The sequence below is a fragment of the Leptodactylus fuscus genome, chromosome 10 (assembly GCF_031893055.1).
Source record: "Leptodactylus fuscus isolate aLepFus1 chromosome 10, aLepFus1.hap2, whole genome shotgun sequence".
NCBI classification, from domain to species: domain Eukaryota; kingdom Metazoa; phylum Chordata; class Amphibia; order Anura; family Leptodactylidae; genus Leptodactylus; species Leptodactylus fuscus.
In genome coordinates, this window is record NC_134274.1 from 84,587,888 (window position 1) to 84,613,760 (window position 25,873).

Consider the following 25,873-nt stretch of genomic DNA (forward strand, 5'->3'; position numbering starts at 1 on the left):
GATCCCGCAGCCGGGAGAAGAATTAGATCCGGGGAGGAGGGGGTGCGGCTCCGGAATGCAATAGTCCTATTGACAGAGAAGAAGGTCTGGAGCAGTGAGAACAGCGCCCTGCATGTTATCTAGTAGGCCGGCTAGAAGGAGCCGCTGACCGCTGACCCTCGGCAATGGGAGAATGAGCGGGAAATTCAAAGTGATCCATTGTCTTATGTCAGCCAATCAGCGCGAGACAGAGGAGGGGCTTGTAGGAGTCACGCCGAAGAATTACGTCATCAATGCAGGGTTCTCCTTCTGGTCCGACCACTCTCTATATAAAAAGGCGGCTGTGCGGAGGGACGCTTGTTCTAGTCTGTCAGCAGCACAGAAGATGTCTGGTCGCGGTAAAGGAGGGAAAGGTCTCGGCAAGGGCGGTGCCAAGCGGCACAGGAAGGTGCTCCGGGATAACATCCAGGGCATCACCAAGCCTGCCATCCGCCGTCTGGCTCGCAGAGGAGGCGTCAAGCGCATCTCCGGTCTCATCTATGAGGAAACTCGCGGTGTCCTGAAAGTCTTCCTGGAGAACGTCATCCGTGACGCCGTCACCTACACCGAGCACGCCAAGAGGAAGACCGTCACCGCCATGGACGTGGTGTACGCGCTCAAGCGTCAGGGCCGCACTCTCTACGGCTTCGGAGGCTAATTCCGCCGCTCCCCGACTCTCTACTTCATAACCCAAAGGCTCTTCTCAGAGCCGCCACATCCTCCTGAGAACAGAGCTGTCCCCGCCACCCACCTCTCCTCTGCCTTGTAGGTCTGGGGCTGCAGACGCCTCCTGTAGGCTGTAATGTCATCACTGCTGGAATACTGGAGAGAGTAGAAGAAGAAAACGGTCCAAACCTTCGGAATCTAAGCTTTGTGAACAGGTCCCTAGAAGTAGTCCTACTGCGGCTCTGCAGTGTAACCCCCGTGCCGGCAGCTCGGGCCGATAAGTAGCAGCTTAGTTTAACCCTCCAATCGCAGGTGCGTGCAGAGAGCACTGCACCTCGTAGAGATGTCAATGTAGCAAGCCGGAGATTAGAGCTTCTCTTTGGGTGTATAGTAAGTCTAGCAAGTACAAGAAAATAGCTGGAAAGATAGGTTCTGGGTAGAAACACGTGCTGCAGCAGCAGCAGCAGCAGCAGCAAGAAGCCAGAAATGGAGGGCTCAGCAGCTCTAGTGTGGAAGGTGTGGGGGGCTCTTAGAAGAGCCTTTGGGGTGATAGTACAGAGCAGGTGATGGAGCCGATTACTTGGCGCTGGTGTACTTGGTGACGGCCTTGGTGCCCTCGGACACGGCGTGCTTGGCCAACTCTCCGGGCAGCAGCAGGCGCACGGCGGTCTGGATCTCCCGGGAGGTGATGGTGGAGCGCTTGTTGTAGTGAGCCAGGCGGGAGGCTTCTCCTGCGATGCGCTCGAAGATGTCGTTGACGAAGGAATTCATGACGACCATGGCCTTGGAGGAGATACCGGTGTCGGGGTGGACCTGCTTCAGCACCTTGTACACGTAGATGGCATAGCTCTCCTTCCTGGCCCTCTTACGCTTCTTGCCGTCCTTCTTCTGGGCCTTGGTCACGGCTTTCTTGGAGCCCTTCTTGGGCGCTGGGGCAGACTTGGCGGGATCAGGCATGGTATAACACGGAGATCTCTTTCACACGAGAATGAGAGAAAGTAATGTCTGTGCTCCTCCCAGCGCAGCCCTATTTATAGGCGGGCTATGCAAATGAGCGCCGCTGTCTGTGCGCTGTTCTACTGGACCAGCAAACCATGTGACTTTTGCAAGCCCCGCCTGCTGAAGCGGATTGGTGGTTCCACAAATCTGGCCTCTATTGGCGGCTTGAGATGTGTCCAATGAGAGTTGCAGGAGGGCGGGGCAGAACTATATATATAAGGCAGGAGGAGCCGGTACAGGGCAGGATATTCTGTGTTCCATTACAGTAACTGACGATCCACGAACCATGTCTGGACGCGGCAAGCAAGGAGGCAAAGCTCGTGCTAAGGCCAAGACCCGCTCATCCCGGGCGGGACTTCAGTTCCCCGTCGGTCGTGTGCACAGGCTTCTCCGCAAGGGCAACTACGCCGAGAGGGTTGGTGCTGGTGCTCCCGTCTACCTGGCGGCCGTACTGGAGTATCTGACCGCTGAGATCCTGGAGTTGGCTGGTAATGCTGCACGGGACAACAAGAAGACCCGCATCATCCCCCGTCACCTGCAGCTGGCCGTGCGCAATGACGAGGAGCTGAACAAACTGCTGGGTGGCGTGACCATCGCCCAGGGAGGCGTCCTGCCCAACATCCAGGCCGTGCTGCTGCCCAAGAAGACCGAGAGCAGCAAGCCCAGCAAGAGCAAGTGAGCGCCGCTCCCACCCCATCCGTCTATACAAGCAAAGGCTCTTCTAAGAGCCACCACCTTGTCTACAGCAGAGCTGCCTCCTGTCTACAATACGGGCTGTCCGTCTATTCTGAAGCCAACTCCTGGCCCGACCGGCGGCCCTTACAGGGAAGCACCGTGGGGTGACTGAGCGGGAGGAGGATTCACTCTGTAGGGAGATGTGGTGCGGGCGCGGGGTTTTGTGTCAGGTCGGGCTGGTGGTAATCTGCTAATGCTCTCTTCCCAGGCAGGTAGTATAAGCGGAGCTTAGATATAACGGGCGGGCGGGCGGGCGGGCGGGCGGGCGGGCGCGCGCTGATACAAAGCCGAGGTGAGCGCCGGCTCCTCCGGGTGACGCTTTGTCTTTTCTCCCCGCTCACACGGTTGGTGGTTTTGAAATTCCCGCTCAGTCGCAGTGACCGTTACAATCCGCGCGAGAGCCGGCAGCGTCACGTGGCGCAGAGAGAAGGGGCGCGAATTTCAAAACCTCCCCAGAGCTGAGCCCTCTCCCACTGAAGAAGATTCAGCAGCGGACTGGGGCGGCCCTCAGGTTATTGTAGAAGGATGTGCGGAGTAGGCATATACTAGGTACGGAGAGGAGGGAGGGAGATGTGGTTGCGGGCGCAGGGTCTTGTCAGTTAGGGATAGTAATGGCTGTGCTCATCCTAATCCTCTCTCCCCGCCAGGGCACAGCCCACGGTGGCAGGCTTACAAGTGCCGATGAAACGGGCGTTAAAGGGCTGATCCGGGTGAACCTTTGTCTATCTCCCCGCTCACACGGTTGGTGGTTTTGCAATTCCCATTCAGTGACCGTTACAACCCGCGCGAGAGCCGGCAGCGTCACGTGGTGCAGAGAGAATGGGCGCGAATTTCAAACCCTCCCCAACTGAAGAAGATTCAGCGGCGCTCAGGTCATTGTAGAAGGCGCTAGGGAGAGATGCGCGGAGTAGGCACATACTAGCGACGGAGAGGAGGGAGGGAGGGAGATGTGGTGCGGGCGCAGGGTCAGTTAGGGATAGTAATGGCTGTGCTCATCCTAATCCTCTCTCCCCGCCAGGGCACAGCCCACGGTGGCAGGTTTAGAAGTGCCGATGAAACGGGCGTTAAAGGGCTGATCCGGGCGAACCTTTGTCTATCTTCCCGCTCAATCGTAGATTCCCATTCATTCAGTGACCGTTACAACCCGCGCGAGAACCGGCAGCGTCAGGTGGTGCAAAGGGAGAAAGGACGCGAATTTCAAGCCTCCGCCTGTCTATTACATCCTCCGCTGCTGCTGCTGCGAAGTAAGATTGAGTCAGCAGTCAGTGGGGGCGGCGCTCAGGTTACTGTAGAGGGCGCTGCAGTTACATATGTGCCTGTTATACATACAAAGGAGGGAGACGAGATATCGCTAACTCAGTGACTGTAAGGGAAAGGGTAACCTCTCTATTAGCAGCCAGTGAAGGCTTCTCTTCTCCCCTCCCGAGAGGAGAAAGACAACGGCTACAGCTCGTCTGAGGGAGGATTTGGTGGCTCTGAGAAGAGCCTTTGTGTTGTCAGACGGTGCCTGGGCAGATTTAAGCCCTCTCCCCACGAATCCTGCGGGCCAGCTGGATGTCTTTGGGCATGATGGTGACCCTCTTGGCGTGGATGGCGCACAGGTTGGTGTCCTCAAAGAGCCCGACCAGGTAAGCTTCGCTAGCTTCCTGCAGGGCCATGACGGCGGAGCTCTGGAAGCGGAGATCCGTCTTGAAGTCCTGGGCGATCTCTCGAACCAGGCGCTGGAAGGGAAGCTTACGGATCAGCAGCTCGGTGGACTTCTGGTAGCGGCGGATTTCACGCAGAGCGACTGTACCAGGGCGGTAACGGTGAGGCTTCTTCACTCCGCCGGTGGCGGGAGCGCTCTTCCTGGCGGCCTTAGTGGCCAGCTGCTTGCGGGGAGCTTTCCCTCCGGTGGATTTGCGGGCGGTCTGCTTGGTTCTTGCCATCGCTTCAGTATAGACGTTACACAGCGGTGATATGAGCTGAGGAGCGGAAAGAGCGACATATTTATACAGCCGGGGCTCGTCCTCATTGGCTCATGGAAATCCCGCCCCCTCCATCTCATTGGTTTATTTCTACAGTCCAGCATTAGCGCTCATGCCCCTCCCCCAGACCCCGTGCAGCACGGCGCTGTACAGCCCCCGCCGGCATGCATCAGGCTACACAGGGGACAATCTGTGGCGTTCCCCCCCGCAACATAACGAGGCGATTAGAACCTGTAAACCTGAGGAGAGAAACGGAGGGAAATTCAAACCTGGTGGAAGCGCCAATCAGCTGCGGAGGGCGGGGATTATGATGCTGGCACTGGTCACATGACTTGCTGGTCCAGTAGAACAGCGCGCAGACAGCGGCGCTCATTTGCATAGCCCGCCTATAAATAGGGCTGCGCTGGGAGGAGCACAGACATTATTTTCTCTCATTCTCGTGTGGGAAAAGATCGCCGTGCTACCATGCCTGATCCCGCCAAGTCTGCCCCAGCGCCCAAGAAGGGCTCCAAGAAAGCCGTGACCAAGGCCCAGAAGAAGGACGGCAAGAAGCGTAAGAGGGCCAGGAGGGAGAGCTATGCCATCTACGTGTACAAGGTGCTGAAGCAGGTCCACCCCGACACCGGCATTTCTTCCAAGGCCATGAGCATCATGAATTCCTTCGTCAACGACGTCTTTGAGCGCATCGCAGGAGAAGCCTCCCGCCTGGCTCACTATAACAAGCGCTCCACCATCACCTCCCGGGAGATCCAGACCTCCGTGCGCCTGCTGCTCCGTGCGCCTGCTGCTGCCCGGAGAGTTGGCCAAGCACGCCGTGTCCGAGGGCACCAAGGCCGTCACCAAGTACACCAGCGCCAAGTAATCGGCTCCATCACCTGCTCTGTACTATCACCCCAAAGGCTCTTCTAAGAGCCCCCCCACCCCTTCCAAACTAGAGCTGCTGAGCCCTTCATTTCTGGTGTTTATTCCCCGGACCAGAGGCTTTATTTATCCCGATCCGTTTTGTCATTGTATTTATGGACGTTACACCGCACTGTTTGTATTATCCTCAAGGCGAAGGAACTTATCCGCCTGATAACCTCGTATCTATCGCGTGTATCTACATCTGCGCACACTGGCAAAGTAAAGGAGAAACTTTAGGCAGTGCACACTGTACAGCGACAGGAACGCTCTTAAGATTTATGCATTTGTTCACACGTTCCCTGAAGCTTAAGAGCGTTTATCTCCACGCTCTCCGGTATTCCTACAGTAGCCGCAGCGACAGCTCCAGCCCTAGAGGGCAGAGGAGAGGTGGGTGGCGGGGACAGCTCTGTTCTCTGGAGGATGTGGCGGCTCTGAGAAGAGCCTTTGGGTTATGTAGTAGAGAGTCGGGGAGCGGCGGAATTAACCTCCGAAGCCGTAGAGAGTGCGGCCCTGGCGCTTGAGCGCGTACACCACGTCCATGGCGGTGACGGTCTTCCTCTTGGCGTGCTCGGTGTAGGTGACGGCGTCACGGATGACGTTCTCCAGGAAGACTTTCAGGACACCGCGAGTCTCCTCATAGATGAGACCGGAGATGCGCTTGACGCCTCCTCTGCGAGCTAGACGGCGGATGGCAGGCTTGGTGATGCCCTGGATGTTATCCCGGAGCACCTTCCTGTGCCGCTTGGCACCGCCCTTGCCGAGACCTTTCCCTCCTTTACCGCGACCGGACATCTTCTGTGCTGCTGCTGACAGACTAGAATAAGCGTCCCTCCGCACAGCCGCCTTTTTATATAGAGAGTGGTCGGACCAGAAGGAGAACCCTGCTATGATGACGCAATTATGGGGCGTGTCCTGAAGCCACTCCCCCCCTCCCCTGCTTTCCTCCTCTGATTGGCAGAACTTTCACCCGTTAGTGATTCGGAGCTTTCCCGCTCATATCCTACAGTTCTCGCCGCCTCTCCCTGTCCCTGCTGCCGCTCTCAGCTCGGCCCCGGAGACAATGGACGTCTGCCGGCTTTCTCCACCCGCCCCAGTGTCATCACAAACCTACTGCTGGGAGCCGGAGCTCCCCCAGACAAGTCATTCAGCTGCAGCACAGACAGTGCGTTATAAATACAAGAGAACACGCTGAACAGGAGGCAGCAAAGATCCGAGTTTCTGGGTCCAGAAGTGACCCCGAAATAACGGTGTGCGCTCTCAGGGGAGAACGAGCCTGGACGCCGGGAGGTTGTACTGGGGGAGAAGGGGATGAGGCTGGGTGACAAGAGCTCTCAGGGGAGCCCCCTCCTCAGCCTGTGTAGGAACGAGTAGTGTCAGGCGGGGGCTCCCCTGAGAGCGCTTGTCACCCAGCCTCATCCCCCTTCTCCCCCAGTACAACCTCCCGGGCGTCCAGGCTCGTTCCCCGCTGATCTGATACAGACCTGGGAGTATGTATCGTTTGTCCCCCTACCACAAGCACGCACACAGCCGCCCGCCGTACACCGCAGCGACCCCCGGCATCAGGCTGCATTCGGGACTGCAGGGATTGTGTAGCTCAGACATACTGACAATTCCTCCTCCTCCTCCTCCTCCCCCTTTATCCAGACAGAGGCCCCCGCCAGTAACGAGGAGGATGCGCGGCCAATCTACTGGATTACTGCCCCTATAAACCCTCAGCGGCCTCAGCTTTTAGTCCTCATTACTACCCCGCTGGACCGGTCACCTGGAGAAACCTGCGGGGATGTTACCCTGTAGTGACCGCTCATGTGTCGGTGCGGATACGGGAATGGAGCCCTGGTCATAGGATTGCCGTTAATATGACGCCCCCGCCCCCCCGCTGGCTGGGGAGATAGCGATCATACAGCTCTGCCGGGACAAGGTGGTGGCTCTGAGAAGAGCCTTTGTGGGACAAGTACAGGGCGGCTCGGGCTTATTTCTTAGCCGCGGGCTTCTTGGCTTTAGCAGCCTTCTTAGCCGGACTCTTGGCAGCTTTGGGCTTGGCAGCCTTCTTAGCTGGGCTCTTGGCAGCTTTGGGCTTAGCCGCCTTCTTAGCCGGGCTCTTCGTCACCTTCTTGGCTTTAGGAGCCGCCTTCGGCTTCTTGGGGCTCTTGGCCGCCTTCTTGGCGGCCGCGGCAGGCTTCTTGGCTTTCTTCGGGCTCTTGGCCGCGGTCGGCGCCTTCTTAGGAGACTTAGCCGCGGGCTTCTTGGCGGCAGCTTTCTTGGGCTTGGCCGCTGCAGGCTTCTTCTTGGCCGCCTTGTCCTTACTCTCCGCCTGCTTCTTGTTCAGCTTGAAGGAGCCGGAGGCGCCGCTGCCTTTCACCTGGATCAGGGTTCCCTTGGTCACCAGAGCCTTAAGGCCCAGCTTGACACGGCTGCGGTTCTTGTCTGTATCGTAGCCGCCAGCAGCCAGCACCTTCTTCAGGGCGGCCACAGACACCCCACTGCGCTCCTTGGAGGCGGACACGGCTTTGACGATCAGCTCGGACACGGTGGGACCGGAGGATTTCTTGCTCTTCTTGGCGCCCCCTGCGGCTGCTTTCTTCGGCTGCTTCTTGGATTTGGCGGCCGGTTCGGCGGGAGGGGGAGCAGCGGCAGCGGCGGGCGCGGTTTCTGCCATGATACGAATCGAGCTCTAATTCCTTTCCTAGACGGGAAAACACTGGGGCCGAAGCAGCCGCCGCCTCTTATATGCACAGCGGTGCGCACTGATTGGCTGCTGAGCGGCCTCGGCCTCACCTCCTATTGGCTGTCACTCAGCACAGGGCCAGAGTCAAGCTCCGCTCTCCCCGTGTGCTTCCCTGCCCGGGATCAGAGCCCATTACCGGCTAGAACCGGACAGGAAAGCTTCCATTCTTCGTGTCTCCCCACTCCCCGACATCCTCCCTAACAGTCCCTGGCCGTCACTGGCGGAGGTGCGGGGGTGGTGCGGAGAGGAGGCCCCGGGATTTCCGCCATAGCACCCCCACATCTGTCCATCACTATCTATGCAGGAAGATGAAACCGCTGCGGGAGCTGCCCCCTTCTATTCCCGGCGCTTGTCACCATCCCCGGGATCTTTACCACAAGCTCTATGCTACAGGAAGCTGATTGTACGATGCGGGGACAAGCTGGAGCTGCTGAGAGCCGGGGAGGGTAACACAGGCGGCGGCTCCGCTCACTGCCGGCTCCCTGTCCTCACATCAGATAGATACATATATATATATGTATATATACTGCAGACAGGGGGGCCGCTTCTCATGGGGCTCTGCCCTGCAGCAATGTCTATACACCGGGCAGAATAGAAAAGCGGGGACATTGTGTATATACAGCTGTCTGCACAGAGGCGTGTAGGATGGGATGATGGCTGGAGGTGATTTCAGTCTCCTGCAGTTACACGTATTATATAGGATGGGATGCATACAAGGTGATAGTGATCCAAACCTGACAATCACTACCATCATGAACTATTGAAAAGTTTGTCTTTGCTTCAATGTGTCAGTTTAGACCCTGTGCGATCTGTATGGCAATTACAATCCACAACCAACAGCACAGTAAGACACATTACAGATAGACACACGGCCATACAGCAAGTCGTTGTGTGGGGATTGCAGTCAGAAGTAGCAGCTCCAGGTGTCAGTGTGAAAGCGTGACTGCCAAACTGGAATAATATGATGACATCAAAGACTTCGAAATATTATGTTTTATGACAATCAATGACATTTCCGCCATATTTAGTTTTTTATGGAACCCTAATATGCAGGACGCTAATATGCTGGATATTGTCCAAGGGTTGCACTGGGAATGGAGTATCATTGAAGCTGCAGGTCTGGCGTACCCCGACTTCTCAAAGCATTTGGGATCTCTTGTTAGGCACATTACACCGATATGTTTTATTCCCGGGAGTTATGGCGTATTCACAAAAGATGTATGATTAGATGGATCGGAGGGGCGGCTTATTAGCCTGTAGATCGATAGAACTACATCCTGCTGACAACCTCTGCCAGGCTAGAAAAAGGTCTGATTGATTTTATTTCCATATTCAGACAGATATGATCTTTGCTCCTGTCTATCTTATTGTGCCACATGTGGTCACAGCTCCCACCTCTGCCCCTACTCAGCCAGACATGCCCTGAAACTAGTGGACATAAAACAGTGACAGCAGGTCCGCCAATAGGCCAGTACTACTGCTACTGGTGTCAGGGGCCCGGCCAGAGGACGCAGATCTGAGTTGAGCACATACGCGGCTGAAGCGAGGAGCTGACACAGGTCAGCTCCTCGCTTCGCCGCTGCCGCCTGTCTCGCTGACACATATGCGGCTGAAGAGAGGAGCTGACCTGTGTCAGCTCCTGACTTCGCCGCTGCCGCCTCTCTCGCTGACACATATGCGGCTGAGCCGGTGTCAGCTCCTCACTTCGCCGCTGCCGCCTCTCTCGGTGACACATATGCGGCTGAGCCGGAACCCGGCTCAGCCGCATATGTGTCAGCGAGAGAGACACCCAGCGGCGAAGCGTGGAGCTGACCCGTGTCAGCTCCTTCCTTCAGCCGCATGTGTCAACGAGAGAGACGCGCAGAGAGCGGCGAGGGAGCGGAGGAGAAGGTAAGTTTAATGTGGAGGTGGAACGTGAATCTGGGGGCAGATGAAGAAGAGGACGGCATGACACTGTGGGGACATGAATCTGGGGACAGATGAAAGAGAGGACGGAATGACACTGGGGCAGATGAAGGAGGGGACGGCATGACACTGTGGGGACATGAATCTGGGAGCAGAGTTGGGGACATGAATCTGGGGGCAGAGATGGAGAGGGGACATGAATCTGGGGGGACATGAATCTGGGGGCAGAGATGGAGGGGACATGAAACTGGGGGCAGAGATGTGGGGACATGAATCCCTGGGCAGAGATGGAAGGGGGACATGAAACTGGGGGCAGATGAAGGGTGTATATGAAACTGGGGGAGAGATAGAGGGGGGACATATAATTTACGGGTGACTGTAGGAGGATTATACTGTGTGTGGGCACATGAAAAATTAATGAGTGGGCGGAGTCAACACAAAAGTGGGTGGGGCTAAATTTGTTGCGGCGCGCTAAGCGCGCCACACATTTTGTCCCTCTTTTAGCTCTTCAAAAGTTGGGAGGTATGGAGATGGGGGGACATGAATCTGGGGGCAGAGATGGAGGGACATGAATCTGTGGGCAGAAATGTGGGGACATGAATCGGGGGGCAGAGATGGAGGGGACATGAATCTGGGGGCAGAGATGGAGGGGACATGAATCTGGGGGCAGAGATGGAGGGGACATGAATCTGAGGGCAGATGAAGGGTGTATATGAAGCTAGGGGAGAGACGGAGGGGGACATATAATTTACGGGTGACTGTAGGAGGATTATACAGTGTGCGGGCAAATGGGAAATTAATGAGTAGGCGGAGTCAACATAACAGTGGGTGGGGCTAAATTTCTCGCGGCGCGCAAAGCAAAAATGGCAGGGGGGGGGGGGGCAGACACTTAGGCTTTATGGGGCCCCAAAATTCCTGATGGCGGCCCTGAGTGACAGGATGTATCATTCGCAGTGGCAGGGCTGTTGGGTACCATCACATGGTGCAGGAGGATTCAATGGTATGGGCTGTATTCTGTGATACTCCTTAGGATAATGTGATATTCTCTACATAGTTCATACCATCACCAATAGACAGATAAGCCAATGTGGACAGCAAGAGCCCCGGGGCCAGGCACCAATTCCAACATGGCAGCAGACTAGTGGTTATAAGCCAAGTTGCTCATCTGAAGAGTCTGACTTTCCCTATGCCTATCCCGAAACACGCCATCAGGTATATTCTGTTACCCTAGACCATCCAGACTTCAGGGCTACTGGGTGTCAGATTAGCAGAACGCACTGTACTGTCATTTATGTGAGGCTTGTACTAGAACTAGAACAGTCATAGCGACTAGAGATGAGCGAACAGTGTTCTATCGAACACATGTTCGATCGGATATCAGGCTGTTCGATGTGTTCGATTCGAATCGAACATCACGTGGCAAACTCCAAAAAAAATTGATTCCCCTCCCACCTTCCCTGGCGCATTTTTTTGCACCAATAACAGCGCAGGGGAGGTGGGACAGGAACTACGACAACGGGGGCATTGAAAAAAATCGGAAAAAGTCATTGGCTGCCGAAATCAGGTGACCTCCATTTTAGACGAATAGTGGATTTCAAATCCGGGTCATATGAGAATGTGAACTGTGTGAGTAAGAGACAGGGATAGCTGTACAGGCAGGGATAGCTAGGGATAACCTTTATTTAGGTAGGAATGTTATTAAAAATAACTTTTTGGGGCTCTATCGGGTGTGTAATTGTGATTTTTGTGAGATAAACCTTTTCCCATAGGAATGCATTGGACAGCGCTGATTGGCCAGAGTACGGAATTTGACCAATCAGCGCTGGCTCTGCTGGAGGAGGAGGAGTCTAAGATCACTCCACACCAGTCTCCATTCTGGTCCGACCTTAGACTCCGCCTCCTCCAGCAGAGCCAGCGCTGATTGGTTGAATTCCGTACTCTGGCCAATCTGCGCTGGCCAATGCATTCTATTAGCCTGATGAAGTAGAGCTGAATGTGTGTGCTTAGCTCAACTACGCTGGTGGAGTAGTTGAGCTAAGCACACACATTCAGCTCTGCTTCATCAGGCTTATAGAATGCATTGGCCAATCAGCGCTGGCCAATGCATTCTATTAGCGTGAGCTGAGTGTGCACAAGGGTTCTAGTGCACCCTCGGCTCTGTTACATCTGATGGGCTGACCAGCACACGGTGTAGTTGAGCAGAACTGGCTCAACACAGCTGAGTCTCTGCATACCCATAGGAATGCATTGGCCAGCCTTCGGCCAATCAGTGCTGGCTCTGCCGAAGGAGGCGGAGTCTAAGGTCGGACCTGAATGGAATACGGAATTCGACCAATCAGCGCTGTCCAATGCATTCCTATGGGAAAAAGTTAGCTTGCGAAAACCGCAAGCTGACAGGGATTTCCATGAAATAAAGTGACTTTTATGCCCCTAGACATGCTGTCCCAGTGTCATTTCAAGGTGTTGGTATCATTTCCTGGGGTGTCATAGTGGACTTGGTGACCCTCCAGACACGGATTTGGGTTTCCCCCTTAACGAGTATATGTTCCCCATAGCCTATAATGGGGTTTGAAACCCGTTCGAACACTCGAACAGTGAGCGGCTGTTCGAATCGGATTTCGAACCTCGAACATTTTAGTGTTCGCTCATCTCTAATAGCGACCCCTCGCTCCACCTTACTTAAGTCTATGTAAAGGAAACGGATACCTCCTGGGAGCTAAAGAGGAAATGAAGGTGGAGAAGTCAGGACTGCAAAAGTGTTATAACCTGAGCTGTGCCTACCAGGCAATAAGGCAATCTTTAGAAATCATGACAGATAAAGATTTATGACCGGAGCAGCCATTGACACAGGCAAGCCAAATACATAGTCCTCTCTCCTCGTAGGATTTTATAACTAGCCCACGAAAAATGAAGAATAGTGGTCGCCTTAGGCAAGGGTGATGTCATCAGGATTCGGCGCAATCAGTTCTTCTTCATCCGTCTCGGGTTTCTAAAAGATAGCAATTGTATGTAAGGTTATCGTACCATGACAGAGATATCCAATACATGGAAGCCCAGGCACAGGGCGGACAAGTCACATTTCCAGGCATAAGTCACGGTTGGGCGGACAAGTCACATTTCCAGGCATAAGTCACGGTTGGGCGGACAAGTCACATTTGCCGGCATAAGTCACAGTTGGGCGGACAAGTCACATTTGCCAGCATAAGTCACGGTTGGGCGGACAAGTCACATTTGCCAGCATAAGTCACAGTTGGGCGGACAAGTCACATTTGCCAGCATAAGTCACGGTTGGGCGGACAAGTCACATTTGCCAGCATAAGTCACATTTGCCAGCATAAGTCACATTTGCCAGCATAAGTCACATTTGCCAGCATAAGTCACATTTGCCAGCATAAGTCACATTTCCCGGCATAAGTCACATTTCCCGGCATAAGTCACGGTTGGGCTTAATAGTCGGGCCCAGAGAGATTACCATGAGTGCTATCTCTGGCAGTGGGCTTAATAGTCGGCCCCGGAGGGTCGGCGGTGGGGCTTAATAGTCGGGCCCGGAGAGAGTTCCAGGGATGGCTGTTTGTCAGGGGGCTTAATGGTGGGGTCCGATCCGCCTCCCGTGGAAGCCTGCCTGGGGGAGCGGTGAGGACTCTCGAGGGCCAGCGGAAGGAAGAGGTAGTGCTGTTTTTGACTCCGGCGGAAAGTGCCGGGAGATGTGGAGTTGGAGGGTTGCCCCGAGGCGAGGTCTGCAGGGAGAACCGGGTTCCGGACCGGGCGGGCCTAGGGGAGGCAAGTCGGGCCGGGGCTCACCCTCCTGGGCAGGGTCCGAGGGGAGCTTCCCCCTGAGAGAACTTCCACTTCCGCAGACACTTTGAAAAAAAATCGGAGCCCCCGAGGAGGCCTTCCTGCAGCGAGCGCCAGACCGGGCTGGGGCTCACCCTCCTGGGCAGGGCCGAGGGGAGCTTCCCCCTGAGAGAATTTCCACTTCCGTAGACACTTTGTCAAAATTTCAACTTTCAAAATACTTCCGCGGGCCAGATTTCACTCCGGCGATCGGCGGCGTCATGCCTGCGGCGGTGCACCTCGGGCGGTACAAGTCTACCTTGTCTGCTTTAATCCTCTTGATTTCCCGGCACACCAGAGACTCCTTGAGGATCAGACATTCGGATTGCAATTTACTGCAAAGCCTCATTAGCACAAGATTCAGAAAGCCACTTAAGTCTTACGTTTTGCAGCAACTGTGGTTTTCTTTGATAATAATAATAACAACAACAACAACAACAACAACAACAACAACAACAACAACAACAACAATAATAATAATAATAATAATAATAATAATAATAATAATAATAATAATAAATTTATTTATATATCGCCAACATATTCCGCAGCACTGTACATTTTGTAGGGTTCAAATACAGACAGATACATAACAAAGAACGTCATTTCACACAATGGGACTGAGGGCCCTGCTCACAAGAGCTTACTATCTATGAGGTAGAGGGGGGGTGACACAAGAGGTAGGAGGGGCGGCATTGCTTATACAGGGGTCAGACACTTTTGTAATAGAGGTTACTGTCATTACACAAACAAAACTTTATGAGCCATCACTAGTGGTGTCCTGTAACATGTGGATGGAGCTTGGACAAATAAAGTTATCTGGAAAAGACATCATATCATGTGGGGTAATGTGGGAGCGGGGACAGAGGAGGGTTAAATTTTGGGGATTCTAATTATAGCATGGAAGGGTTTACGTTAGAAATTGTGATAGGCCTGTCTGAAAAGATGTGTCGTTAGTTTGCATTTGGAACTGTAGAAATTGGGAGTTAATCTTATTGTCCAGGGTAGAGCATTCCAGAGAAGTGATGCAGCTCGGGAGAAGTCTTGTATACGAGCGTGGGAGGTTCTGATAATAGGGGATGTAAGTGTTAGGCCATTGAGTGAACGGAGAGCACGGGTTGGGCAGTAGACGGAGATGAGGGAGGAAATGTAGGGAGGTGCGGCATTATGGAGAGCCTTGTGGAGGAGGATGATAACGTTATATTTTATTCTATAATGAATAGGCAGCCAGTGTAGCAACTGGCACAGACCCGAGGCATCGCTGTAGTGTCTAGCCTGATAGATGAGCCTGGCCGCTGCATTCAGAATAGATTGTAGAGGGGAGAGTTTAGTGAGGGGAAGACCGATTAGTAAGGCGTTACAGTAGTCAAGGCGAGAATGAATCAGAGAGACAATAAGTGTCTTTAGTGTTTCTCTGGTGAGGAAAGGGCGTATTCTGGAGATGTTTTTGAGGAGGAGGTGACATGAACGTGCGAGTGATTCAATATGCGGGGTGAAGGAAAGGTCTGCGTCAAACATGACCCCGAGGCAGCAGGCATGCTGCCTAGGAGTTATAGTAAGGCCTGACACTGCAATGGATATATCAGGGACAGATCTGTTAGATGGTGGAAACAGTAGTAGTTCAGTCTTAGAGAGATTTAGTTTCAGATAGAGCGAGGACATGATATTAGAGACAGCAGAAAGACAGTCACTAGTGTTCTGTATGAGTGCAGGGGTGATGTCACGGGAAGATGTGTATAATTGGGTGTCATCAGCATAAAGATGGTACCTGAAGCCAAATCTGGCGATGGTTTGTCCAATGGGGGCTGTGTAGAGAGAAAAGAGCAGGGGGCCTAGGACCGAGCCCTGAGGAACCCCAACAGCAAGGGAAAGAGGGGAAGAAACAGAGCCCGCAAATGATACACTGGAAGTGCGGTCTGAGAGATAAGAGGGGAACCAGGAGAGCGCAGTGGCGTTGAGGCCGACTGAGCGGAGCATAGTGAGGAGGAGAAGATGATGATCAATAGTGTCAAAAGCTGCAGAGAGGTCCAGAAGAATAAGAAGAGAGAAGTCACCATTGGATTTAGCCATTAGGAGATCATTGGAGACTTTTGCGAGAGCCATTTCAGTAGAGTGCAGAGATTGTAAGGGGTCAAGCAGAGAGTTAGCAGAGAGATAGCGGTTTAAACGAGAATAGACCAGGCGTTCCAAAAGTTTAGAGATGAAGGGCGGGTTAGAGATGGGTCGATAGTTAGCAGCACAGGGTGGGGTTTTTCCAATAGCGGAGTTATAACAGCATGCTTGAAGGAGGATGGAGAGAGAGAGAGAGAGAGAGAGAGAAAGAGAAAGAGAAAGAGAAAGAGAAAGAGAGAGAGAGAGAGAGAGAGAGAGAGAGAGAGAGAGAGAGAGAGAGAGAGAGAGAGAGAGAGAGAGAGAGAGAGAGAGAGAGAGAGAGAGAGATTAAATATTTTAGTAAGGCAAGTCGTGACAGCAGGCGACAGAGGTTGGAGAAGGTGCGAGGGGAAGGGGTCACTACTGCAGGTTGTAGGGCGAGATGAAGAAAGTAGCTGAGAGACTTCCTCTTCTGTAACAGGTTGAAAAGATGAGAAAAGACAGTCTGAAGTGCGGTTGGTGAGGGGATCAGTACTATGGTAGGTGATGGGATCAATGCCACCTGGGGCTTTGGCAGTTATTTCCTGATGGATCTTATCAATTTTATCATGGAAATACGTGGCCAGGTCATCAGCACTAAGGACTGTGAATGGCGTCTGCACCTTGGCTGTGAGTAAGGAGTGAAAAGTTTCAAAAATCCTTTTAGGGTTGCTGGAGAGAGAAGAGATGAGGGCGGTGAAGTAGAGTAAGAGAACAATCGATGTAATCTTTGTGCAGGGCCAGCTGAGACGTAGTGAGGTCATTATGAGATTTAATTGAAGGATATGCGCTTTCTAGAGTAGAGACTCGACTGTCTATATGATGAAGTTCCGCTCTAATATCCTCAAGTTGCTGAAGAACTGGGTCTAGGGCGGCTGACAGAGCTTGTTGTAGAAATGTTCTTAAGAAGGTGCTATCCTCCAGGCGGTCCTGGTCAATATTACTCTCAGCATCCGAGTCATCACCTGTGTCAGGCTCCCTATTGTGGTCAGGCGCCATTTTCAGCGATCCGGCGGGAGATTGTCGATTTTTCTTTCTAAGATACTTTTGCAAGTCACTTTGGAGTTTAGTTTGATTGGGAGTACCAGCGAGGTCTGTGCCTTTGTCTTTATTTGGTTTAACCATCTTGATGGATGCAATATAAGTGAGGGAGAGGGACGAGGTCAAGACTATAACATCTAGCAAACAGAGAGCATCAGTCTAAATGACAACATAGACAAGAGTGTTCTTGGAGATTCACTTAGGTACAGGGAGGGGAGAGGTCCCCAAATATCAATAGGTAAGGTTGACAATCTCAGCGTCTAGGCAGACAGTCGTCCTCTGCAAGCGAGGTATCAGGTATAATTGGGTTCTACGTCTCTTAGTGCAGTAGTGGGGATGATATTCCTGTAGGTAAGACAGCCTTTCCCAATCTTAACTGCTACGACTAATCCACAGGGGAGGTTCGGATGAGACCCTGTTAGAGAAGGCGGCAGGGGGCTGCAGGGGAGGGCAAGAAAGCCCAGGTGTGGGAGTGCGGAAAGAATGTAGAATAACTCTAGCCGAGGACCGTAGATATCGAGGGTCAGGGACACCACTTATGGGATATGAATGTAAAACTTTCCGGAGAGGAGATATAGGGGAGGAGGGTAGCAGAAGGGTTTATTAAAGCAGACAAGGCCGGAGGACCTGATGGTATAAGCGCAAGAGTTCTTAAAATGTGCAGTGACCAGCTGTGTGGTATTATTACACACATGTACAATACGAGTCTAAAGCTGGGAGTGGTACCTCGACTGTGGAAAACATCTTGTGTGGTGCCAGTCCCAAAGATACCCAACCCGGTGGGCTACAATGACTACCGACCCGTAGCACTGACATCTCACCTGATGAAGGTCCCAGAGAGACTGGTCCTGACACACCTACACCCCCTAGTGAGCTCCGCTCTGGACCCCCTCCAGTTTGCCTATCGGCCGGGCATTGGGGTAGATGACGCCATCATCCACCTTCTTCATAGAGTTCTCTCTCACCTAGAGAAACCCGGGAACACTGTGAGAATATTGTTCTTTGACTTCTCCAGTGCGTTCAACACCATTCAGCAAGGGCTACTGAGGGAAAAGCTGAACCTTGGTGGAGTGGACCATCACCTGTCCAACTGGACCCTAGACTACCTGACAACCCGCCCTCAGTATGTGAGAGCCCGGGACTGTGTGTCTGACACTGTGATCTGTAGTACGGGGGCACCACAAGGTCCAGTTCTTGCCCCATTTCTCTTCACACTGTACACTGCTGACTTCAGGCACAACTCATCCAGCTGTTACTTACAGAAGTCCTCCGATGACTCTGCTATAGTCGGCCTTATCACTGATGGCGACGATAGGGAATACAGAGACTTAAACCTGGACTTTGTTGAATGGTGCCAGCGGAACCAGCTCAGTATTAATGCTGGGAAGACCAAGGAGATGGTGGTGGACTTTAGTAAACGGAGAGGTGCTCCGACCCCGGTGGAGATCCAGGGAATATGTATTGAGATAGTCAGGACCTGTAAGTACCTGGGCGTGCTCCTCACTAATAAACTAGACTGGGCTGATCACCTGGAGGCGCTGCACAGAAAGGGCCACAGCAGACTCTACCTGCTCAGGTGGCTGAGGGCCTTCGGAGTCCAGGGGACACTTCTTAGGGCCTTCTTCAACTCTGTGGTTGCCTCAGCCATCTTTTTCGGTGTGGCCTGCTGGGGGTGCAGTCCATCAACCAGGGACAGAAACAGACGTGACAGGCTGATCAGGAGGGCCAGCTCTGTCCTGGGGAGCCCCCTGGACCCAGTACAGGTGGTGGGTGACAGAAGGATACTGTCTGTGGTGACCTCCATGCGGGAGAAGAAATCCCACCCCATGTATGGGACCTTGATGGGACTTGGCAGCACTGTAAGTGACCGTCTGCTTCACCCCAAGTGTGAGAAGAAGCTATCGCAGGTCCTTCCTTCCAACCGCGACCGGGCTGTATAATTTACATCAGACCAAGCGAAGACACTCCGCACAGACAACTAAATGACTATGACGATGACCATGAAGTCTTCCTTCTTTCTCTTCCGTTCCTTAGCTGCCATGGACTCCTAGTATATCTTCTCTTCTCAGCATATGTGTGTCTGCGTCTGTATTATATTACTGTGTATTATCCTGTATTACTAGGCTGCTGTAACATGCTGGAATTTCCCCAATGTAGGACTATTAAAGGATTATCTTATCTTATCATAGGTCCTCAAGTGCAGATTAATGTGGCCTGCTACTGTTTCCAACTCCAGGGGAAGGGAGAAATGCAGATTCGGCTCACCTCCATGTCAGGATACGAGTGGGTTAAACTGAAGGGCAGCTGCAGGCGTCTCAGTGTAGTTGGTCTGTAGCTGCTGCTTCATGCAGAGAGGCAGGCTGCGCTCCAAGATGGGTAGGTCTGGAGCTGGGCGCAAATCACAGCCGGATAGCTGTCCGGCAAGTCACACCCCTTCTTCCGGATCTGGGTTCTGCGTAGAAGTCACATCAGGGGCCGGCCCTTACACTTTAGGCTAGGGATCCTAGTGAGGCCTACTCAAAATGGCTGCCGGGTCTGGGAGAAGAGATCCAGAATCTGAGGTTCCGTACCTCGAAATACCTCCTCTCCAGGCTGCTCCAGAACCAGAAGCAGCTGTGATGTCGCGGGAGATGTCTCCTGCGCTCCGCAGGCCATGGTGACTCCAGAAGAAGGCAGGCCGCAAAAAAAACAAAATGGCGGTCGTGACTCCTATGATCAGCTGCCCGGTAAAGTAAGAGAGCTGGATGAAGGCAGTAAGTGGCTGGAACGCGCCAGAGGTCCTCTCCTGGGTCGGATGAGCGGTCCAGAGCTGAGAGGGACTACGCCGGGAGCTGGAACAAGTCGGCAGCAGGTAAGTCCAAAAACAAGATGGCGGCCGGGTCCTGTGGGACAGAAGGCCGCAACAGTTTATATCCTCAGGAGCGCTGTAAAAGTGTGAAATAACACCCCAAAATAGCAGACAGAGGCTTGGAGGAGAGCCTCGGGGTTGTTATCTGTATGGATGGCTGAGATCACCGCCGGTAAGAAACGGATGAAAGTGTCCAAGTCAGGAGCTCACAGCAGACGCGACCGCTCTGGTTGCCGGCTAGCCATGCCCCCTCCCCCTCCCACAGTATATCTATCCCTGTCTCACAGTCACATAGTTCACAGTCTCATATGAACCGAATCTGAAATCCCCCATTCATATGAAGCGGAGGTCACCTGATTCAGCCAGCCAATTACTTTTTCTGACTTTTTTTTTTTCGATGCCGCCGTTGTCGTAGTTCCTGTCCCACCTCCCCTGCACAGTTATTGGTGCAAAAAAAAAAAAAGAAAGAAAGAAAGAAAAAGCGCCAGGGAAGGTGGGAGGGGATACAAATATTTAGTGCGTTTGCCGCGTGGTATTCAATTGGAATGGAATATCTTGAGCAGCCTGAATACCAATTCGATGGAACGCTGTTGGCTCATCTCTAATCCCTACTGATCCCTTAGACTGTTAGGACCCCACAGATCAACTGTTTCTCGGAGCAGGCAAATCCCATTATTGTTTAAATGTGGGGGAAAAATGAAGAATAGTGGTCGCCTTAGGCAAGGGTGATGTCATCAGGATTCGGCACAATCAGTTCTTCTTCATCCGTCTCGGGTTTCTAAAAGATAGCAATTGTATGTAAGGTTATCGTACCATGACAGAGATATCTAATACATGGAAGCCCAGGCACAGGGCGGACAAGTCACATTTCCAGGCATAAGTCACGGTTGGGCGGACAAGTCACATTTGCCGGCATAAGTCACAGTTGGGCGGACAAGTCACATTTGCCAGCATAAGTCACGGTTGGGCGGACAAGTCACATTTGCCAGCATAAGTCACATTTGCCAGCATAAGTCACATTTGCCAGCATAAGTCACATTTCCCGGCATAAGTCACATTTCCCGGCATAAGTCACGGTTGGGCTTAATAGTCGGGCCCAGAGAGATTACCATGAGTGCTATCTCTGGCAGTGGGCTTAATAGTCGGCCCCGGAGGGTCGGCGGTGGGGCTTAATAGTCGGGCCCGGAGAGAGTTCCAGGGACGGCTGTTTGTCAGGGGGCTTAATGGTGGGGTCCGATCCGCCTCCCGTGGAAGCCTGCCTGGGGGAGCGGTGAGGACTCTTGAGGGCCAGCGGAAGGAAGAGGTAGTGCTGTTTTTGACTCCGGCGGAAAGTGCCGGGAGATGTGGAGTTGGAGGGTTGCCCCGAGGCGAGGTCTGCAGGGAGAACCGGGTTCCGGACCGGGCGGGCCTAGGGGAGGCAAGTCGGGCCGGGGCTCACCCTCCTGGGCAGGGTCCGAGGGGAGCTTCCCCCTGAGAGAACTTCCACTTCCGCAGACACTTTGAAAAAAAATCGGAGCCCCCGGGGAGGCCTTCCTGCGGCGAGCGCCAGGCCGGGCTGGGGCTCACCCTCCTGGGCAGGGCCGAGGGGAGCTTCCCCCTGAGAGAATTTCCACTTCCGTAGACACTTTGTCAAAATTTCAACTTTCAAAATACTTCCGCGGGCCAGATTTCACTCCGGCGATCGGCGGCGTCATGCCTGCGGCGGTGCACCTCGGGCGGTACAAGTCTACCTTGTCTGCTTTAATCCTCTTGATTTCCCGGCACACCAGAGACTCCTTGAGGATCAGACATTCGGATTGCAATTTACTGCAAAGCCTCATTAGCACAAGATTCAGAAAGCCACTTAAGTCTTACGTTTTGCAGCAACTGTGGTTTTCTTTGATAATAACAACAACAACAACAACAACAACAACAACAACAACAACAACAACAACAACAACAACAACAACAACAACAACAATAATAATAATAATAATAATAATAATAATAATAATAAATTTATTTATTTATATATCGCCAACATATTCCGCAGCACTGTACATTTTGTAGGGTTCAAATACAGACAGATACATAACAAAGAACGTCATTTCTCACAATGGGACTGAGGGCCCTGCTCACAAGAGCTTACTATCTATGAGGTAGAGGGGGGGTGACACAAGAGGTAGGAGGGGCGGCATTGCTTATACAGGGGTCAGACACTTTTGTAATAGAGGTTACTGTCATTACACAAACAAAACTTTATGAGCCATCACTAGTGGTGTCCTGTAACATGTGGATGGAGCTTGGACAAATAAAGTTATCTGGAAAAGACATCATATCATGTGGGGTAATGTGGGAGCGGGGACAGAGGAGGGTTAAATTTTGGGGATTCTAATTATAGCACGGAAGGGTTTACGTTAGAAATTGTGATAGGCCTGTCTGAAAAGATGTGTCGTTAGTTTGCATTTGGAACTGTAGAAATTGGGAGTTAATCTTATTGTCCAGGGTAGAGCATTCCAGAGAAGTGATGCAGCTCGGGAGAAGTCTTGTATACGAGCGTGGGAGGTTCTGATAATAGGGGATGTAAGTGTTAGGCCATTGAGTGAACGGAGAGCACGGGTTGGGCAGTAGACGGAGATGAGGGAGGAAATGTAGGGAGGTGCGGCATTATGGAGAGCCTTGTGGAGGAGGATGATAACTTTATATTTTATTCTATAATGAATAGGCAGACAGTGTAGCAACTGGCACAGACCCGAGGCATCGCTGTAGTGTCTAGCCTGATAGATGAGCCTGGCCGCTGCATTCAGAATAGATTGTAGAGGGGAGAGTTTAGTGAGGGGAAGACCGATTAGTAAGGCGTTACAGTAGTCAAGGCGAGAATGAATCAGAGAGACAATAAGTGTCTTTAGTGTTTCTCTGGTGAGGAAAGGGCGTATTCTGGAGATGTTTTTGAGGAGGAGGTGACATGAACGTGCGAGTGATTCAATATGCGGGGTGAAGGAAAGGTCTGCGTCAAACATGACCCCGAGGCAGCAGGCATGCTGCCTAGGAGTTATAGTAAGGCCTGACACTGCAATGGATATATCAGGGACAGATCTGTTAGATGGTGGAAACAGTAGTAGTTCAGTCTTAGAGAGATTTAGTTTCAGATAGAGCGAGGACATGATATTAGAGACAGCAGAAAGACAGTCACTAGTGTTCTGTATGAGTGCAGGGGTGATGTCACGGGAAGATGTGTATAATTGGGTGTCATCAGCATAAAGATGGTACCTGAAGCCAAATCTGGCGATGGTTTGTCCAATGGGGGCTGTGTAGAGAGAAAAGAGCAGGGGGCCTAGGACCGAGCCCTGAGGAACCCCAACAGCAAGGGAAAGAGGGGAAGAAACAGAGCCCGCAAATGATACACTGGAAGTGCGGTCTGAGAGATAAGAGGGGAACCAGGAGAGCGCAGTGGCGTTGAGGCCGACTGAGCGGAGCATAGTGAGGAGGAGAAGATGATGATCAATAGTGTCAAAAGCTGCAGAGAGGTCCAGAAGAATAAGAAGAGAGAAGTCACCATTGGATTTAGCCATTAGGAGATCATTGGAGACTTTTGCGAGAGCCATTTCAGTAGAGTGCAGAGATTGTAAGGGGTCAAGCAGAGAGTTAGCAGAGAGATAGCGGTTTAAACGAGAATAGACCAGGCGTTCCAAAAGTTTAGAGATGAAGGGCGGGTTAGAGATGGGTCGATAGTTAGCAGCACAGGGTGGGGTTTTTCCAATAGCGGAGTTATAACAGCATGCTTGAAGGAGGATGGAGAGAGAGAGAGAGAGAGAGAAAGAGAAAGAGAAAGAGAAAGAGAAAGAGAGAGAGAGAGCGAGAGAGAGAGAGAGAGAGAGAGAGAGAGAGAGAGAGAGAGAGAGAGAGAGAGAGAGAGAGAGAGAGAGAGAGAGATTAAATATTTTAGTAAGGCAAGTCGTGACAGCAGGCGACAGAGGTTGGAGAAGGTGCGAGGGGAAGGGGTCACTACTGCAGGTTGTAGGGCGAGATGAAGAAAGTAGCTGAGAGACTTCCTCTTCTGTAACAGGTTGAAAAGATGAGAAAAGACAGTCTGAAGTGCGGTTGGTGAGGGGATCAGTACTATGGTAGGTGATGGGATCAATGCCACCTGGGGCTTTGGCAGTTATTTCCTGATGGATCTTATCAATTTTATCATGGAAATACGTGGCCAGGTCATCAGCACTAAGGACTGTGAATGGCGTCTGCACCTTGGCTGTGAGTAAGGAGTGAAAAGTTTCAAAAATCCTTTTAGGGTTGCTGGAGAGAGAAGAGATGAGGGCGGTGAAGTAGAGTAAGAGAACAATCGATGTAATCTTTGTGCAGGGCCAGCTGAGACGTAGTGAGGTCATTATGAGATTTAATTGAAGGATATGCGCTTTCTAGAGTAGAGACTCGACTGTCTATATGATGAAGTTCCGCTCTAATATCCTCAAGTTGCTGAAGAACTGGGTCTAGGGCGGCTGACAGAGCTTGTTGTAGAAATGTTCTTAAGAAGGTGCTATCCTCCAGGCGGTCCTGGTCAATATTACTCTCAGCATCCGAGTCATCACCTGTGTCAGGCTCCCTATTGTGGTCAGGCGCCATTTTCAGCGATCCGGCGGGAGATTGTCGATTTTTCTTTCTAAGATACTTTTGCAAGTCACTTTGGAGTTTAGTTTGATTGGGAGTACCAGCGAGGTCTGTGCCTTTGTCTTTATTTGGTTTAACCATCTTGATGGATGCAATATAAGTGAGGGAGAGGGACGAGGTCAAGACTATAACATCTAGCAAACAGAGAGCATCAGTCTAAATGACAACATAGACAAGAGTGTTCTTGGAGATTCACTTAGGTACAGGGAGGGGAGAGGTCCCCAAATATCAATAGGTAAGGTTGACAATCTCAGCGTCTAGGCAGACAGTCGTCCTCTGCAAGCGAGGTATCAGGTATAATTGGGTTCTACGTCTCTTAGTGCAGTAGTGGGGATGATATTCCTGTAGGTAAGACAGCCTTTCCCAATCTTAACTGCTACGACTAATCCACAGGGGAGGTTCGGATGAGACCCTGTTAGAGAAGGCGGCAGGGGGCTGCAGGGGAGGGCAAGAAAGCCCAGGTGTGGGAGTGCGGAAAGAATGTAGAATAACTCTAGCCGAGGACCGTAGATATCGAGGGTCAGGGACACCACTTATGGGATATGAATGTAAAACTTTCCGGAGAGGAGATATAGGGGAGGAGGGTAGCAGAAGGGTTTATTAAAGCAGACAAGGCCGGAGGACCTGATGGTATAAGCGCAAGAGTTCTTAAAATGTGCAGTGACCAGCTGTGTGGTATTATTACACACATGTACAATACGAGTCTAAAGCTGGGAGTGGTACCTCGACTGTGGAAAACATCTTGTGTGGTGCCAGTCCCAAAGATACCCAACCCGGTGGGCTACAATGACTACCGACCCGTAGCACTGACATCTCACCTGATGAAGGTCCCAGAGAGACTGGTCCTGACACACCTACACCCCCTAGTGAGCTCCGCTCTGGACCCCCTCCAGTTTGCCTATCGGCCGGGCATTGGGGTAGATGACGCCATCATCCACCTTCTTCATAGAGTTCTCTCTCACCTAGAGAAACCCGGGAACACTGTGAGAATATTGTTCTTTGACTTCTCCAGTGCGTTCAACACCATTCAGCAAGGGCTACTGAGGGAAAAGCTGAACCTTGGTGGAGTGGACCATCACCTGTCCAACTGGACCCTAGACTACCTGACAACCCGCCCTCAGTATGTGAGAGCCCGGGACTGTGTGTCTGACACTGTGATCTGTAGTACGGGGGCACCACAAGGTCCAGTTCTTGCCCCATTTCTCTTCACACTGTACACTGCTGACTTCAGGCACAACTCATCCAGCTGTTACTTACAGAAGTACTCCGATGACTCTGCTATAGTCGGCCTTATCACTGATGGCGACGATAGGGAATACAGAGACTTAAACCTGGACTTTGTTGAATGGTGCCAGCGGAACCAGCTCAGTATTAATGCTGGGAAGACCAAGGAGATGGTGGTGGACTTTAGTAAACGGAGAGGTGCTCCGACCCCGGTGGAGATCCAGGGAATAT

At 52.3% G+C, this 25,873-nt stretch overlaps 4 protein-coding genes across 4 annotated transcripts; 1 reads left to right on the plus strand and 3 right to left on the minus strand.

The window, feature by feature from the left end:
* Positions 1–1,202: 1,202 nt before the first annotated feature.
* Positions 1,203–1,671, minus strand: LOC142183485 (histone H2B type 1-O-like). The gene has a single exon (XM_075258590.1). It carries the CDS (start codon positions 1,639–1,641, stop codon positions 1,261–1,263), a length of 381 nt encoding a protein of 126 aa, XP_075114691.1. The 5' UTR covers positions 1,642–1,671; the 3' UTR covers positions 1,203–1,260.
* A 247-nt stretch (positions 1,672–1,918) lies between these two features.
* On the plus strand, positions 1,919–2,496 carry LOC142183484 (histone H2A type 2-B). Its single transcript, XM_075258589.1, has one exon. It carries the CDS (start codon positions 1,970–1,972, stop codon positions 2,360–2,362), a length of 393 nt encoding a protein of 130 aa, XP_075114690.1. The 5' UTR covers positions 1,919–1,969; the 3' UTR covers positions 2,363–2,496.
* A 1,201-nt stretch (positions 2,497–3,697) lies between these two features.
* On the minus strand, positions 3,698–4,353 carry LOC142183326 (histone H3). The gene has a single exon (XM_075258372.1). It carries the CDS (start codon positions 4,344–4,346, stop codon positions 3,936–3,938), a length of 411 nt encoding a protein of 136 aa, XP_075114473.1. The 5' UTR covers positions 4,347–4,353; the 3' UTR covers positions 3,698–3,935.
* Positions 4,354–7,235: 2,882 nt separating this feature from the next.
* On the minus strand, positions 7,236–7,961 carry LOC142183325 (histone H1.03-like). Its single transcript, XM_075258371.1, has one exon. The coding sequence runs from the start codon at positions 7,942–7,944 to the stop codon at positions 7,258–7,260; it is 687 nt and encodes a 228-aa protein (XP_075114472.1). The 5' UTR covers positions 7,945–7,961; the 3' UTR covers positions 7,236–7,257.
* Positions 7,962–25,873: the final 17,912 nt, after the last annotated feature.

Coding starts and splice junctions, on each gene's coding strand:
- LOC142183325 (XM_075258371.1), bottom strand. CDS start 7,944: ATGGCAGAAACCGCGCCCGCCGCTGCCGCTGCTCCCCCTCCCGCCGAA.
- LOC142183326 (XM_075258372.1), bottom strand. CDS start 4,346: ATGGCAAGAACCAAGCAGACCGCCCGCAAATCCACCGGAGGGAAAGCT.
- LOC142183485 (XM_075258590.1), bottom strand. CDS start 1,641: ATGCCTGATCCCGCCAAGTCTGCCCCAGCGCCCAAGAAGGGCTCCAAG.
- LOC142183484 (XM_075258589.1), top strand. CDS start 1,970: ATGTCTGGACGCGGCAAGCAAGGAGGCAAAGCTCGTGCTAAGGCCAAG.